This window comes from Pseudochaenichthys georgianus, chromosome 10 (assembly GCF_902827115.2).
Source record: "Pseudochaenichthys georgianus chromosome 10, fPseGeo1.2, whole genome shotgun sequence".
NCBI lineage: Eukaryota > Metazoa > Chordata > Actinopteri > Perciformes > Channichthyidae > Pseudochaenichthys > Pseudochaenichthys georgianus.
In genome coordinates this window covers 5,993,813-6,011,948 of record NC_047512.1, presented here as the reverse complement: position 1 = coordinate 6,011,948, position 18,136 = coordinate 5,993,813, and the positions used below count along the sequence as shown (strand labels likewise).

General features: G+C 38.8%; 1 protein-coding gene and 1 long non-coding RNA gene across 2 annotated transcripts; both read left to right on the top strand.

Annotated features, from left to right (window-relative positions):
- Positions 1-1,394: 1,394 nt before the first annotated feature.
- Positions 1,395-11,425, top strand: arl9 (ADP-ribosylation factor-like 9). The gene is made up of 4 exons (XM_034093327.2): positions 1,395-1,808; positions 2,761-2,938; positions 6,207-6,388; positions 9,351-11,425. The coding sequence occupies exons 1-4, from the start codon at positions 1,572-1,574 to the stop codon at positions 9,525-9,527; spliced, it is 774 nt and encodes a 257-aa protein (XP_033949218.1). The 5' UTR covers positions 1,395-1,571; the 3' UTR covers positions 9,528-11,425.
- Positions 11,426-14,280: 2,855 nt separating this feature from the next.
- Positions 14,281-17,024, top strand: LOC117453634 (uncharacterized). Its single transcript, XR_004552917.2, has 3 exons — positions 14,281-14,339; positions 14,418-14,448; positions 16,968-17,024. It is a non-coding gene; the product is annotated as an uncharacterized lncRNA (long non-coding RNA).
- The last annotated feature ends 1,112 nt before the right edge of the window (positions 17,025-18,136 follow it).

Genomic DNA, 18,136 nt, shown 5'->3' with positions numbered 1-18,136 from the left:
TGACCCATTTGTGGCCATAACTGAAATATATATATATATATATATATATATCTCAAGCTGCCTATACCTTGTTGGGGTGTCCCATTTCACATGTCTCCATTATGTCTTAAGATTGTACTTGTTTTTGAAAATGTAAACTTGTGAATATAAAATGAGAATAGGCAATCCTAGAAAACACTTAAAATAAACTAAACTAAAATATATATATATATAAAAAACTCATCACAACTTAGTAAAATCTTTGGCTTCTCCTAGCAAATCCATGTAGGTATGGTTTGCATTTTTGTCATTATTTTGAGTGGTTAAAAATATGGTGATATATATATATATATCAATATATTTCAGTTATGGCCACAAATGAGAAGTGTTTTCTAGGATTGTCTATTCTCATTTTATTTTATATTCACAAGTTTACATTTTCAAAAACGAGTACAATCTTAAGACATAATGGAGACATGTGAAATGGGACACCCCAACAATGTATAGGAAGCTTGAGAACCGGGGCCCTTACAATAATCACAGTATTTACATTATATATAATTAATTAATATAGAATTGAGAGAGTTCATGTATTATACAGAAACATTACAATCTAAAGTCACACTAACCAAAATCCATACAAACTAAACGTCTAACCCCAACTACTTAATGGTCTTTTATAAATGTTTTATTGATATTTATTTTTTGTTCAAATCAGTCAAACTGTTCTGCTGAAGTGAGATCTTCTTAAGATTCTATATTTAGTATAAGAGTAAGAACTCAATATTTTAAGACATTTTTGGGACTACAATTTGATTATAGGAATAAAACAATAGTCCTATGCGCCCAAAGACCTATCACAAGGAAAACTCAGAAACGAGAAGCACATTCAAGTTGAAATAAGCACACGTGCAGTGTAAACATATATGGAAGACATTAAGTAAACACAATGATATCGTTTTTTCACAAAATAATCCTGACTCTGAATATTGATAAAAGTGGGAATTTGTATTTTTACCATCCATTATTCTTTTAAACTAGTCGTCGTCGTAGTCAGTATTGTTAATGTCACGATGAAGTACACATAGTGGGCCTATTTTCTACCACTGGGTATAATCATAGACTATATAAAGGTATAATGTATGAAAAGGGAGGCGTGTGGCGCAGTGGATAGAGCCTTGGTGTTCGGATCAGGGGAGCCGAACAGGTTCAGACCCCACTGACACTTCACCCCAAAATTGCTCCTGTGGGGATTGTCCACAGTATTGAGTATGTAAGTCGCTTTGGATAAAAGCGTGTAACATGTAATGTAATGTAATGAAAAGGAGTCAAGAGTTGTGTTGATATATTGAAAATACAAAGAAAATGGCGCCATCAAGCGGTGAGTTGGTGACCCTGCTTCAAATTAAATCGGCGCACTTCTTTCCGGAAGTATCGTGTGGAGGAGTTCAGCTTCCTGTCTGTTAATCCACTTGTTGATTTATAGAGGAGAACGAGGAGTGAAATAACCAATTAAAGTAAAAACAATGGTTAAAACGGACGGGTAAAAAAAAGCGGCAGTTTGTAGATCACTAACCCGGCGGTTGAGCACGATGTTTGGGTTGAAGACAGCCGGTGTCCTCGGAGCCTCCGTGGTAATGGCTGGAGGAGTCGCTTATCTTGTCTGGAACTACGCGTCCTCCCCCGAGGAGAAGGAGACCGAAACACGGCCGGAGGAAGACGGTAAAAAGGCCGAAGGGGAAATACAGGAGGAAACTATGGTTGAACACACTGTTGTCGCCGCTGCTGTTGCGCCGGTTGTCGCTTCAGAAGCTCCGAAAGCACCCGAGGTAAAAACGTTACCATGGACACACCTTCCGTTAGAAACCGTTGGTTGTAGTGTAGTATTATTTACTTCTAAATATAACTTTGCACTTAAAATTGACATCCAGATATTCTTACAAGGTTACAGACAAGGGGAGACTGTACGTTTCTCCTCACCTAAAACAACTTTAGTTTCAGGATTAAAACGTGAACGAAAATACTAACGGAAATAACAGCAGTTTAGTGATTTAAGTTTATCTTTTATTATGAACATCTTCCAGGGTGTATAAACTACAACTAAAAACAGCTAAGCTATATTTTATGTGCACAAGTTCATACTAGTTATTTGGATGTTGCCATGGGGAATTCTGGGATATGTAGTGCTAAGTAACCTGATAATTATATTATATTGTATTAATTATATTAGAAGTGAAAGAAAATATAAGTTATTTGAGTGACAGAAAATGTAAAACCGTTGACATTTTTACATGTATTTGAATTTGAAAAATTCCTGGTTTCCTACATTTGACATGACAGTAAATACATCTTCTACCGCGCTCTGCTCATTAGACTATGATGACTATTCCGTTCAAATCATAGGTTCAAATGAGTTGCAGTCTTGAAATAGACCACATATTAAACTTAAAATATAAACTCATTGGCAGTATTTTTTTAATGGCTCAGTTACTTTTAATAGTACCGGCTCTAAAGCTTTGATTAAAACATAGATCAAATGAATCAGACCATACATTTAATTGATTACACAAATCTTATAATGCACACTTACTGATTCATACTAACAGCTCAGTACAACTAGCAACTGCTTTAATATGAACTGTCTGCACCAAACCGCCATTCAATATTTTTGATGAAACATTTCTCAAAGGTCAAATGTGTGTCTTCATGGTACAGAAACGTGTGTATGTCAGATAGTGTTCCGCCTAAATCTGATGTGTGCTGGTTCTGTGTGTGCTCTAGTCCAAGCCTGTGGAGTCAGCAGGGACCCAGGTTCTGGTTCTGGGTCTGGATGGAGCCGGTAAGACCAGCCTGCTGCACTGCCTGTCCACCGGCTGCCTGGAGCACGACATGGAGCCCACGCAGGGCTTCAACGCCGTGTCCATCAGCCGGGAGGACCTGCACATCGAGTTCCTGGAGAGTAAGTCCTCAATCGCAATCTTTATTTATTTATATAGCACATTTAAAACAACTGTTGAAGCCATTTTTCATTTCTTATCTCATCTTATTTCTATTTCTAATGAAATATTATGAATGTCTTGGATATGATGTTTTATTATCTTTTGGTTAAGAGTTTAGAGTTTTGTTTAATATTTTGTCTAAAGGTTGTCTAAGGTTTTTTTCTCTAAATAATATCTGAACTTTAATGTGCATGCGCGTTGATTTTTCTGACCGATCATAACAACAACCTCAGTTGACCAAAGTGCTGTACTGGAAATATAAACAATATAAAATAACACAATGGGAGAAAAATAATAAAATAAAAAGCACAATAACTAGATACACATACAAATGTAAAATGTTATGTTCAACTAGTATTAAGTCCACAATGTGACCACTCACTTCTGCTCCGATTTGTGTAGCCTCATGGCAGATGTTAGCATTCAGGGCAGGCCCTAGACTTTTGGGGGCCCTAAGCGAGCTTTGGCTTGGGGGGCCCCCCTCACTCTAGCGCGTTCTCACTACACACAACACAAAAGCAACTTTTGTCTTATGATGTTAGCATAAGCACACATATTGTATAAATAAGCATGTAAACACCGTGGAGCTAACCTCCTCTAGGGGGGTCCGGGGGCATGCTCCCCCTGGAAGATTTTTTTTTTTTTTTTTTAAATATTGAAGTTAAAAGCATCAATCTGGTGCACTTTGAGAGCAACATTAAGAGATCTATGGATACATCTCTCAACACCCAGATGAAACACAACTGTAAACAGATTTTTCTTTTAGGATATTTTACAAATCACTTCAACTGTATTCTTGTTTTGTCATATAGTATTTCATAACTGTTTTTCATTTATTCTCTCTGGATGTCCATCTCATAATGTTCACATAGAAACTAGCTGTCATTAGGAATATCATTCAGAAGAATTATAATTTCTTGCAAAAATCTGTCACAAAAAGAGGTTGCACATTTAAATGCAGGTGTTGTTATGGCAACGTCAGTGGCCAAACAGCCACATTTACTGCTGCAAATACGTTCAAACATGCTGTCGACATGTAAAGCAGTGACAACTATACCACCATTTCAGCTGACTCTTTCTCAGAAATACTGTCACATAACATCCATATATTTCAGTGCTAGGTTGATGCTTAGCTAAGCTAACTATGAAACACTTTAACTGACTGGACTCCGGATCAACTGTGTACTGTAAGGTAGCTTCTAGCTTCATGTCGAACAGTAAGTCAACATTTCCCAGAGAGCTTTCTTTGAAATCACCAGGTAATGCCAAAAAACATTACATTTAGATTGTATGACAAAGTGTTTATTTAATATATCTGGCTATAGCTACTTGCTAACGGTTTAGCTTACTCCCGCGATTCAAAGTAACGTCAACGTAGCTGTAATTTATGCTTTGCTTTCATGTTCGCATAACTTGGAAGTTTACTGACATTTACATACCTTGTTTACCTGGCTCAAGTGTTGGCTCTGGGGTTGTTGTGTGAGCCACCACTTTTTTGTCTTCTTTTTTAAGAAAAATGTTTCTTATGTTCATCTTCAAAAACTCTGAGTCCGACTGACAGTTTAAACATTGTCACAGCTCACAGGATAGGTACCTGTCAGCCAATAAGACAGATGATTATTTCCATTCAACTCTCTGGTTGGTCTGGTGTCTTGCCTCTGTTGCATTCACTGAACACGGGAAATTACAATCCTGCTGTCCTCTCTTGTGTCATGATGAGGTTTAGGTAAAGCACGGCTAATGTATTATATTATTGACTCAATAATATAATACATGACTTTGAGAGTAGGCAATCTAGGCATATTAACACAATTAATTAAACATACTTATCACGGTGACGGTGTACTGTATTTTATTTATTTTTTGCTAGGGGGCCCCTTAGTGGCTGCGGGGCCCTAAGCGGCCGCTTATGTCGCTTAATGGGTCTGGCCGGCTCTGTTAGCATTGTAAGGGCTTCTTTGACAAAAAGCCTATAGGATTGTTCCATTGTACTTTTTAAAGTTGCAGGATAATCTCCACATATTAACACCACTTTTAAAACAATTGAAGCTTAAATGCAATGGCCAAAAGTAAAAAGCTAACGCAATGCTATAAATGAACGACATCTTGGTCACATGACGTCACATCGCCACCACTAAGTGGCTAATGTTCAGCATGATAACGTGAGTAGTCTTATTTAGTCACTTAGTTGGCAACAGCCATTTTAGGACACAAAAGTGCTTCAGATATTCACAAGTAGGGTATTTACTGACGCACTTTATGTCCTTGATAAAAAAAAAAGTGAAAAATTCGTAAGCCTGTGATAATAAAACGCTTTATTCCAAGAATCTAACTCCTTCAAAAAAACAATTGATGTCAAGATCAAGGAATCAGGAAGTACTAAAAATGCTCACTTGATTCAAGGTTCAGGACTCATTCCTGCACCACTCCATCAGTCCGAGTTTGGTGTGGATGTCCCATTCTCACTCATCTATGCTTGTAATTGCGAGACGTCATAGCCGACTGCTGGTAATGGAACTCACGCAGCATCAGAAAATAAAACCCTCTCTCTTTTCCTCCGTACCCAAATCTCTAAAAACGGGCGAACAACGGAGCTGATCCAGATTTGAGTCCGATATGACATCATATCTGAAATGTGGACCCACGGCCCAATCAGAAACGTTGCTATCAGAAACAATGCCCGACTGTTTTGGACATAATATGGTCGGTGTTTACATTAGCATCGCTAACACTCAGAGCTAACCTGTACTGGAGAGCATGTGTGTGAAGAAGCAGGAAGTAGAAAGGAACTCACCTTGTGGTGTAACCGGCAAGAGAGAAAGCCTTTGAGCTCCAGACTGTTTCAGAGAGAATCCTTGATAATCCATGATATGGCGTTTCATCACGGCAGCATTTAGTTTAGACAGTAGCTGCCGGGTCCCACATGAGTCCCCCCCCCCCTTTAATTATTTATCACATTTTTTTTTTTTTTAAAGCTTTATACCCAAAATCAGCACTTTTAAAACAGGAAGTGAAATAGAGGGCTAGAATGATCTGTTTGGTATTTTGAGCAAAACACTTCATAGACATGTTTTTTATATATTTTTATATATCTGAGACCCATGCTATTGCCTAAAAATAGCATGATAGGTGACCTTTAAGTAAAGAGTCAACCAAACTTTCTCAAGCTTATTGCTACTTTTGGATGTATTGATTTTTGGATTAGACGGAACTACATCTGTGTTTCAGTTGGAGGTAAAGCGGAGCTGAGGCCCTACTGGCAGAAGTACATGTCCAAGGCGCTGCTGCTGGTGTTCGTGGTCGACTCCTCCAACCCAGAGCTCTTCCCCGTCGCTAAGAAGCATCTCCATGAGCTGCTGACCTCTGAACCCCGGCCCCGCCTGCCTCTAATGGTACTGGCCAACAAGCAGGTGAGCGTGACAGAACAAACACTCCACACCGTTTCAACAAATCTGTTTATTTGTTTCCCCTGAATAACCTGTCCCTTTCGTCTGTGTCCACTTGAGTTGTCTTCTGCATGATGATATGTTTGTGTTTTTATCATGTTCTGTTGCCTCTTAAAATATTTAACAAATTGTACGGTGTCATGACAGGTCCCTTAAATAAAATGTATTATTAATATAAAGAAAGCCTGCAAACCTCTCGTCATCAAAGACATTTGAACAGTAAAATACATGTAAAACATATAAATAGAGACTTTGTGTTCACATGGGATGCAATATAATATTAATTGATTCATACTTTTTGTGGTTTGATCTTAACAATTGTGAGAAACAATTTAAAAAAACGTCCATCTCAGTGACAGCAATGATTTTCATTTGGAACCAGACCAGAAGCTTTTAACAGTACACTTTTTGTATAATTGCTTATACAAATACAAAGTATTAATTAAAAGAGTTGTCATGTGAATGGTGATAAAGAATCAAGGTAAAAGTACACTTTGTTTGATTTAAAAGTTCAGTTTATTTAGCATTTTTCCACAATCCGCTGCATAATGTTTTCTTTCTTTGACTCGTATAAGGAAATGCTGTTTTGTTCGTACACAATTATATATAACAATATATTATTGTACAAAAATCTACCCTTTGTAGAAAAAAATATAATAAATATATCAAAATATATCAATAATTTCCTCTTTATAATTCTTCAGCATTAATTAAAAATCGTAGTAATTTTGCCTTTCGATTACACAAAAGCTGAAAGTTTAATTATAGTTGGTAGGAAAACTCGGACAACAATTATCCAAGTGGGAAAGTTGAAAAAAAGCAAAACGGGCATTACCGAAATATTAAAACAAGTAGGAAATCACCCGTGGTTCAGGAGATGGCTATCCGAAATGATTCCCTCTGCTAGGATGGAGCAAACTCACTCTAACAGACGGAATTCACAGGATTGCTTCATTAAGGTGTGGAAGCCGTTTCTGACATTGCTCGAGGATAATTCATAATTTAATTGAGCTCTGCTGCTGCTTGTTGTTTACTCACTCTGTAAAGACTGCGTAATTCTTAATTTTGTCTGATGTTTGATAGATAGATAGATAGATAGACGGATGGATGGATAGATAGATAGATGGATGGATGGATAGATAGATAGATGGATGGATGGATGGATAGATAGATAGATAGACGGATGGATGGATGGATTTATGGTTAGATGGATGGATAGATAGATAGATGGATGGATGGATGGATAGACGGATGGATAGATAGACGGATGGATGGATGGATTTATGGTTAGATGGATGGATGGATGGATGGATGGATGGATAGATAGACGGATGGATGGATGGATTTATGGTTAGATGGATGGATGGATAGATGGATGGATGGATAGATGGATGGATAGATAGATATGTACTTTATTGATCCCAATTTGGGAAATGTTTGCGTTGCAGCAGCATAAAAAACACAAGGCAATGTACATGAGAGTAGGGATGCTCCGATCACCAATTTTGGGGCCGATCAACGCAATCAGTATCGACCGATCCGATCGAGTGGGCGGGGCCTAAAACTCAGTTAATGGGGCTCATTCACTGGAGCTTCCACAAACAACAACCAACCTAATTATTACATTCAAATGAAGTACATTATTCAAGTTTACATTCACTTTGGATAATAACACGGGAGAAATGAGCTCTCTCTCTCTCTCTCTCTCTCGCTCTCGCTCCTTCCTGACTAGGGCTGTACCCGAATATTCGTTCGTTGGAGTACTATTCAGGTTTCAATTTCGTTATTCGTTTTTTTTTTTTTTTTATTGAAAACTCAATATCAACGTAAGAGCTTGTGACTCTTCGGGGGTGCTAACACTTTATTGTTTACTTTCTCCGTCTTTATATGTAGATATGACTTTTTCTCCGTTATTCTCCGTCACGTTGTTTCCATAGCAACAACAACTTCCTGTCAACAGCGCTAACTCTCGTTCAAAATAAAAGCATGTCCATACAAATAGGAAGCCAAGCCAAATTACACGTCATATATAACTGCAACGAAAGTAACACACACAATGAAATATCCTTTTCAATTTCAAAGAACACAAATTGGGTTATATACATTAACAAATAACTATAAAACAACAATGCTGTAGAACAAAATGAATGCCGTGAATAAACCGAAATACACGTGTTGAAGCGGTTCGCTGCTGATTACTACGCCCCCCGGCGCGGGCCGAATATTCGCTGCTGATTGCTACCGAATAGCTATCCGGAGCCCGAAAAATGGTATTCGGGACAGCCGTACTCCTGTCAGTATCTCATGCAGCTCAATTATCCAGTAATGAGTGACCCGACAGTAAAGAATAAACATATAATTGTTTAGCTTGTTCCAGAGGTAGATACAATAGCTACGTGTGTTAGGTCTAACTCTTGTGTGTTTCGCTCACCGGTCCGTCACAGCGGGCGGAGCTGCAGGATTTCTGCTTCACACACGTTGCATACCGCTATTCTATTGTGGCGGCTTATCGATCGGAGCATCCCTACATAAGAGAAACTAAGACAGAGAAATAAACAGTCCAATATATTTCAGAAATAGAAATAAAAAAGTTAAAAGATAAAAACAATCCATCCCCAGTTTATTTTTTTTTATTTTTTTTTGTGCACTTTTCCTCCTTTCGATATTTTGTTGTTGTTGTTAGTGGGTTACTTGGCCTTTTTGTTTGTATCTGCGATGCTGTCGACTGGCAGCTTTAGACTATTCTCAGGAACTGTCAATGTAATACCCAGCCTTTTTCGTCTTTTCTTGTACGCCATGTAAAGGTGTCGGGTACCTACTCACTGTATATCGTGTATGTCTTTGAAAAAAAAAAAGTAGGAAATCTGAAAGTAAGAGAGTTAATTCTGCCGCCTGATGTCTCCTCATGTCTACCTCGTGTTTCCAGGACCTCCCAGAAGCCTGCAGCATCACAGATCTGCACGACGCTCTGTCCCTCTCTGAGGCCGGGGACCGCAGGTTGTTCCTCATCGGGACCCACGTGAAGAAGGGCGAGGGCGAGCTCAGCTCTGGCGTTCAGGACGCTCGAGAGCTGATCCTGCAGATGGTCTCTGACAGCAGATAGGACACATCTCATCCTTAAACCTTTTGACTTTGATTTAACACGTTCTCTGCACATGTTTTCACTACACCAGGTAGGCTGACACTTTATTTATTAATAAGAACATTTCAAAGTATTTAACCATTTTGGTTTCGGGGTTATAAAGTAGATTCTGGATTTGTTCCAAACATTTTTGTTCTTCAACCGTTACAACCAACAATGAGTTATTTTGTTGTCTTAATTTAAACTTAAGGCCTACTGGACACGCTTATGTTCAAACGTTATATTCACCAAAGATTTATTTTCACCAAACGGATGTTGAGCGTCATCAACAGAGCCATACATGTCCCACTTTACAGACGGTCACTGTGCGTCTTATTCCTAAAGCCTCTCAGCGGTAGATGTTGAAACAGTTCAGGTTTTCCCGCAGATCGCCTGATGGTACAGAATCTCAGAGGCTTCATTTCAGGGTGTAGGTTTGATCAAGCCATCAGCTTTAGCACCAGCATTGCTAACGGTCGTTTAGCATCAATTTGTTATGTAAGAAAACAAAATGTAAAAGCACAGTCGGCACTGACAGAGTTATTTTTCTAACCTGGTCTGCATCATAATGTTCTTCATGTGTCGTGATCTGAAGAATATTAAATACCCCGACTCTCAAAGCTGTCCTATGATCTTTTTTATGTAAACCTAATACAAGGCTACTGATTAAGATCTGGTATTATCACTTCACATTTTGGCAAAACACACAAAAAAGGCTGCTCTATTCAGGTGGTACGGGATATTTTTTGTACTTCAACTTTTCAAGCAGTGACCTCTTTCTGCCATTTCGCACAATAACATGCATATTAACTATTGCAGCTTTAAAAAAAAAAAACCTGTTGATGACCCGTTAATATTTCAACTGATAAAGAAATAGCACAATTACACCACATATAACACTACCTAAAGCTAGGGTAATTTTCATTTAGAAACCAGAAACAAAAAAAGAGCCCTATATGTTGCTGTGAATGCTCGGAAAAGCCATGTCGTCTTGTTGTTACGTTCATCATAATATGTTCATCCGGGTCATTTTGGGGGAGTGGCTTTGGAGTGGAATCGGGCCGTTTCTCAATGTCGAGTAAACCTGCTGCAGAGCCACTATTTCAAGTATACTACGTCTTCGAGTGGCGCCGAAGGACTGTTTAAATACCCAGCATTCGGCGCCACTCGATGACGTAGTATACTTGAAATAGTGGCTCTGCAGCAGCTATACTCAACATTGAGAAACGGCCACTTTCTTGATAGATTTAGCCACCTTTGAGCTAGTGGTGCTAGTTACCTAAAAGATGGGTTTTTCTGTTGGTTAATTGAAAAAATGCTGCATTCTCCAATATTACCCACCCAAGCGATGTCTGAATAAAACAGTGGTTTAACTAAGCAATTAGAGTCAGGTCTGCCTTAATAATACGGTTTTATTGTCATTTCATTATGAAAATCAGACGCCTAGCCACTAAACCTTAACACTCCCCGATCACTATTACTGCAGGGGGTTATTGTTGGATTACAGCTGTGTAAAGAACATTATTGGTTTTATCATGAGTCCGTACATACTTTGATAAGTGTTCATCTTAAATAGGGTTTTACTTTTCTAGTCGGTTTTGTATTAGCGTGTTGTTTAGAGAGCCGACACAGCTGCTTGTTATTAAGTCTTAATGCTTTTTTATTTGGTGAAATCTGTCTGTAAGCTTTGGGATAAAAAGGGAAATGCATTGTTTTGTGCAAAGCCTTCACGAGTACCATTTAAGGTTTAAAAAATAAGCACTTTTTATTTCATCTACATTTTCAGAGCCTTTTACCAAAACTAAAATGTCAAACAGACGGTATGTGTGTGACTAGTTTGAATGTATTTTTTCACACTTAAATAAACTGTTTCCACTAAATGTGTTGGTTGTTGTGTGGTTTGTTTTTAATGTAGATATGGGAATTGAACTCATGATGAATACAGACGCACATGGACAAAGGCATGCAAGGCAAGGCAAGTTTATTTATATAGCACTTTTCAATGCAAGGCAATTCAAAGTGCTTTACAAAAAATGAAAAACATTAAAAAAGAAAAGCTAATAAAATAAACATTAAAAAGAAAAATACATGGATAAAAGTTACAGTGCATGCGTTTCATAGAATGAAATATCATACATTTTATGTCCAAAACGTATGTATTATAGCATATATGGAGAGCTTAATTGTACAACGTGAGGGGTCGCTTTACAAATGTCAAGAGAAAAAGGGTAAATATGTTTATATTTCTAAAAAACACAATCAATTATTTAAAGAGAAACCCAGGCATACACTTCCCAGTTATTATGCTTCTCAATTTAAGTATATCTTTTTTAAATGTAAGACTTTTTTACATTTTTTAAGACTTACCCTTATACAAAGCACATTTCTTATTTATTAAAACCTACCTGACAATAAACCTGATTCTGAAGCTTTCATATGTGATTCAACTTCATTACTGTAGTAAGTTACATTTAAATGAATCATTATTTCTCTTGATATATAACTGGATTACATTCATTGCTATCACACACTGTTGTTATATATCACCTGTAGTGCTACACTTCAGCCTCTTGTGGCTAAAATGAGTATTACATCAACAAATACAAAAACGCGAAACCTTTATTTCCCATCCTATTTTAACAGATGTAAAAAAAGTAACCATGCAAAACCTTTTTGGGATCTGTTCTTTACTAATAATCACAATATTTGATAGGCTATATCACACTGAAACAATAGATCTCCAGAATGCTCTTTGCCTCCAAAGGGCTTCTACCGTTTTATAGGCTACAGTCTACTCAATAGCCGCGTTCACACTGCGGTACTTTTCCCACAAAGGTTCATGAGAACTCTTTAGTTCGCATGAACTAAGTACAGATCGCGTTCACACCAGAAAAAGTCCCTGGGGGAGGATTAGGCAAATGAAGCCGCTGACGTCACTTCTTCTTCTTCTGCTTTTGGTTTACTGGCAGGCCGCAACCCACTTCACGGCGTATACTGCCGCCCAAAGTCCCCGGCCGGAAGTCCCCGGAGTTGGGGACTGGCTTCAGTAGAAGCTGCTGGGAGTCCCAGCAGCTTCTACTGAAGCCTTCCGAGTAAATCGCCAGAACGCCGACACCTCCTCATCTCCACCGCTCCCATGTTTTATTTTGTGTTGCCATAAGTTAGTCTCTCTGCGTTTCTGCGCTGGGCTAATGCTAATGCTAATAATGCTAATGCGAGGATAATAAAATGGCGGCTTCACAAAACTTTTTGGGAGTTTTACGGGGCGTGGTTTGCAATTCGCCCAGCCAATCAGGAATATAGCTCTTTTCTCAAAAAAGAGCCGCTCGAAAGTCCCTGCTCTCTAATGCGGCTTTCACACCAGCGCTTTTCAGTTTCTAGCTCCGAGCGGGAGCTTTTCTGGTTCAGCTCCGGTTTCCCTTTTCAGCTCCCGCTCTGTGCACACCGCCCACTGGCGCCCCAGAGCTGCCCTTGCTGCGTCATGACGTCACCGTTTACATCGCTGATTTGCCCCCCAACGGCAGCCATTACGGCAGCTCACAACAACAACAACAACAACTGCGTCGGGTCGATGATCGTGTTGCTTTTAATCACACGAAGCCAGAATAAATTGAATAACGACTTCTCCAACCTTATACTTTTCTCCAGAGTGCCGTGGTTCATTGTTTATTAATGTGTTTCTGCAGCATTTACCGACCGCTGCAGTATTGGCTGCTCTTCCACAGGAGTTTATTCTCCCGTTAGCTCCCGGTTAGCTCACACTGCGGCGGCCGCTCTAAAGTATTCACTGTCCGACTCACACAAGCAGCTGATGCATATCCCCAGTTCCCCTTAGCCTAAGTGAATGTGTGTCAGTCTGAATTGACACTGTTTGGTATCACAACGCTGTTATGAAAGTTTCCCTGGTATAAAACGGGTGATGTTAGCATAGCAACCGAAGCTAAACTGACTACTTGCATCCGATAGCTGCAATAATACAAAACAACACGTCTGCCTCTCTCCACAATGATCGATAACAGCGAACGAATGGTCAAAGTAAGGCACAAATAAACAGAATCACACGAAGCCTGGTTAGTGTTGCCTGACTTTATAAAGTGTGATTATAGGCACTACTGCTTGTAGGCAGGCATAACAGTCGACCCATGGGAGGTGGGTTTAGTTTCCTGCACGCCTCGACGTAAGAGAGACGTAAGCGACGTCACCTCTTAGCTCCAAAGCTCTTGCCTCTGGACCGACAATTTTTTGGAGCTGGAAATGAAGCGGATTCCGGAGCTAAGAGCCGGCGCAGCTCCGCTGTGAACTGGAAAACCCGGCGCTTTTCAGGCTCTAGCTCCGAGCCGGAGCTGAAAAGGCGCTCGTGTGAAAGGGGCATAGGAGGGACTTTCGAGCGGGTAAAAAGGTTCGCATGAACTACTTTTAGTACCGGCTCTTTTTGGTGTGAACGCGATCATGAACTAAGTTCGCATGAACCTTTGTGGGAAAAGTACCGCAGTGTGAACGCGGCTTATGGCTTCTACATATTTCTTAACGGGAAAAAAAGATAATTGTCTTAACATCTGATGTTTAATCTGTCGTCGACCATCACAGTACTCCTCTGAAATCTGATCCAAGCTGACCTGCATGTATCACTTACTTTTAAACGCACGCCTTGAGACAGTTCACAGACTCCAGTTTCAAGGAGTCCTCAGAGTGGAGATGGTTGCTAAGGACTCCTGGCTGCATAGCAACAGCAGGAGATTAGTGCAAGCGGACCCGTCCTGCAGAGAGGAGAGATGTCTGCAAAACAACGTACAGGTACTAGATAGGATGTACACTGTGTGTTTAAATGTCTTGTATTTTCATCCTAATTTACTTTCTTGTTCATTCCTGCAGGGATTCTGTCCAGATTTGGTCCATCAGAAAGGTGAGGTCACATCAAATTTGTTATAAAGTTCACACTTTTTAGATGCACCTATTGTGTTTTACCTACATCAAAATTCGTTTTTAGTGTCTTATTGTTGTCTGGTAAACAGCAGGAGCAAACATAGAACACACATAAGTGGAAAAGCTTATATGAAGACCATTAAATGACAATAATTTCATATACAAAAGAAGACAATACTGTATTTATGCCGATAAAGACATAAAAGTTGCATCATTTTCTAAAAGCTTTTAAGTTTAAGAATTCTGTTCTAAGAGAAAAGGTCAAATCTATGGTGGTAGTTACGAAAATTGATGTTAAAGGTCACCTATCATGCTATTTTAGGCAATAGCATGGGACTCAGATATATAAATATATATATAAAAAACATGTCTATGAAGTGTTTTGCTCAAAATACCAAACAGATCACCCATTCTAGCCATGCCTCATATCCCTCTGTTGCACTTCCTGTTTCAAAAGTGCTGATTTGGGTATAAAGCTTTGAAAAAATAAAAAATCTATTTAAAATATGAAAGAGGAGGGGTCTAAGCTCATGCGGGACCCGGCAGCTACTGTCTAAACTAAATGCTGCCGTGATGAAACGCCATATCATGGATTATCAAGGATTCTCTCTGAAACAGTCTGGAGCTCAAAGGCTTTCTCTCTTGCCGGTTACACCACAAGGTGAGTTCCTTTTTACTTCCTGCTTCTTCACACACATGCTCTCCAGTACAGGTTAGCTCTGAGTGTTAGCATGCTAATGTAAACACCGACCATATTACGTCCAAAACAGTCGGGCATTGTTTCTGATAGCAGCGTTTCTGATTGGCCCGTGGGTCCACATTTCAGATATGACGTCATATCGGACACAAATCTGGATCAGCTCCGTTGTTCCCCGTTTTTAGAGATTTGGGTACGGAGGAAAAGAGAAAGGGTTTTATTTTCTGATGCTGCGTGAGTTCCCCGACACACCGGGGACACATAGTTATGTATACAAGACATAAAAAAGTGCATTTTGCATGATAGGTTCCCTTTAAATTAAACAGAAGAAAAATGACATTAATCAGATATACAAGTGCGCCAATATGGAGATTATCATAGTAATAAATAATATGGGGTTTAAAAATTGACAGAAATAGTATTTTAGAAGAAATAATAAAGCTATATTATAGTATGTCACATCTCTAAATCCAGCACCAGTCACTTTTACGCTGCTATGGACAATTGTGGACTCCCATTTGCATTACAGTACATCATCTTTTGTATACATCCTGCTTACTTCAAGTTAACGGTTATTTTGTGTTTTTTTGTAAATTATTGAGTGTTCTTGGATTTTAACCCATAAGAACCCGGACCCATTTCTACCTTTGGCGGAAATGAAGGGGAACATCATTTAGACTAAATAGACCACATTTCTGACAAGTAACCCCCCCCCCTAGTGTGACATATATGTCCCATTGGGCTTTAATGGTAAAATAACTCTTATTTTTAACTTAATTAATGAGGATGATTTTTTGGTTTAAATTAGTTTGAACATTCTTTGAATTGAAGAATAAGAACATATTAACTGAATATAATTGAATCAGCTAAATTAACTGAGCAGATCATAATCATATTTCTAATTGTGCATATATGTCACTTTGGGTTTACTGTGAAGGTTTAGGGTCAAAGTCCCGATGTGACAGCGATGTTTGTCTCATTTGTTTCATATCAATTTGGTCAATAAATGTTTCCACAACAGGTTCAATGTAATAAAGGCCATGTTATGTAAGCATTTCAATTCTTAAATGGCTTGAATTTTACCTTTAGCAACAAAAAAAGCTTTTGAAATGTAGCTCGTTATGTCACATGTGTTAGTCTGGCACATGGACATCTGGGACATGTTGTCATGGGAACACAAAATCACATGTCCTGGACCGGGACCCCCCAGACAGTTCAGGGTGTGTCACTGAGGGACTTCATGAGATAAAATAAAGGCTAAAGCTGAATAAGGAACTTTCCAGAACATTTAAAGTGCATGTGACACCCGTGTCACGGTGGGTCCTTATGGGTTTTAATGTGTGAGACCTCGGGACTGTGGGAAACAGTATATCGATCTTTCTGTGTGTACAAACATATTTTGAGATTGACAATAAAGTTGACTTTGACTTTGATAAATATATATATGTGTCTCCATAGGATGAGTTATCCAAATAAATACTGTTCACTTTCGACACTTTGAATGCTGTTATGTCTGCCGCTTATGTGTTATTACGTCCTCTTCAAGGGGTTACTCGTGGAATAAAGAAAAGGTGTAAATGTCAGTCCTGAAAAGTAAAACCTCTGTCATCGTGGATAAATATTGACAGTGACTTTGATCAGCTTCTCATTGAGGTTTTCAGTTTGAAGCCAGCCTGTTAGCTGAGGAGTGAGACCAGAGATGCCAGAGAGAGAAACGGAGTGATTGCACGTTCTGCCCAGAGTCTCTGTATCCGACTCGATTTAAAGCTGATTTGTGTTTTTTGGGAATGTTTTCTTGGCAGGATCCTGGAGCTGGCGCAGCACAAAACCTCAAAGACCGTTTGGGAGACGACTCCTTGGTGAGCACCACACCACATCTCTCCTCTTGATTAAAAGTGGTTTCTTTCTCACATAACAATTTAAACTCTTCTGATACCACACGACGCATCACAGCTCTGTTCGGTATGTCCTTGGTCATTCTTGGTCTCAGCCCCAGCTGTTACATCATATGAAATTGCACGTTAGTTCATTGATCATGGTGTGAAAGAGAGTCCAAGTATTGCAAAGCCTCTGGTCAGTGTTTCCTTCCTTTGACTTTCTTTCAGCAACATAATTAGAGAAAGATGTCTGGCACGCTCTGGATGGATGTGTGGTTGAAATGGCAGAACATTGATAAAATGAACAGCGGTCACTTCTGATTCGGAGTATTATTCTTTCATTTGGTAATCGCCCGCTGGAAAATATTTATATAGAGTGTAAAGAATATCCATTCACTTTAGTAATATAATCACTTTCTTTTGTATTATTGTGTTGATGCTTCAAAACAGTGATTCTCAAATGGGGGTACGTTGGGGTACTGCAGGGGGTACGTGAGATTTAAAAAAAAAAAAGGTTAATTAAAAAAATATTCTTAGTAAAATAAGTTAAATAGAAAACACAATTTTATATAAAACATTCCTAGAACCACCAAGGGGGTCCTCATATAAACATGTCAAATGTGTGTATTGTATTTTATAGTTTTTCACAATAACATATTACTTAAATTGAAAAACTCCTTGGAAAAAGTGTTATGTTATTTTTTTTCATGCATCAAATGAAAATATCCTTAGTTTGTCGTAATGCATACCACGAAGGAGTTAATACATCACACACTGAGGGAACATCACTATATTGTAATTATTCATATAGGCTTTTTCGATCAAAAATGTTCGGGATCGGTCAGGGGGTACACTACTGAAACAAGTTTGAGAAGCACTGCTCTAAAACACATGTTTGTATGAATGACAGTGTAGTATATGTACATGAAACACTTGCTGTTCGATTTTTCTAAAACTTAATTGTTAAGCTAAAAAATAATGATCTTTTTCTTATTTCCATTATTTATTTTACTTTAGGCACATTTTATATTTTTCTTTGCTTAGATTGCACACTAAGTTGTGGCATGTTCTTGTACGTCACAGGGACTTTAATA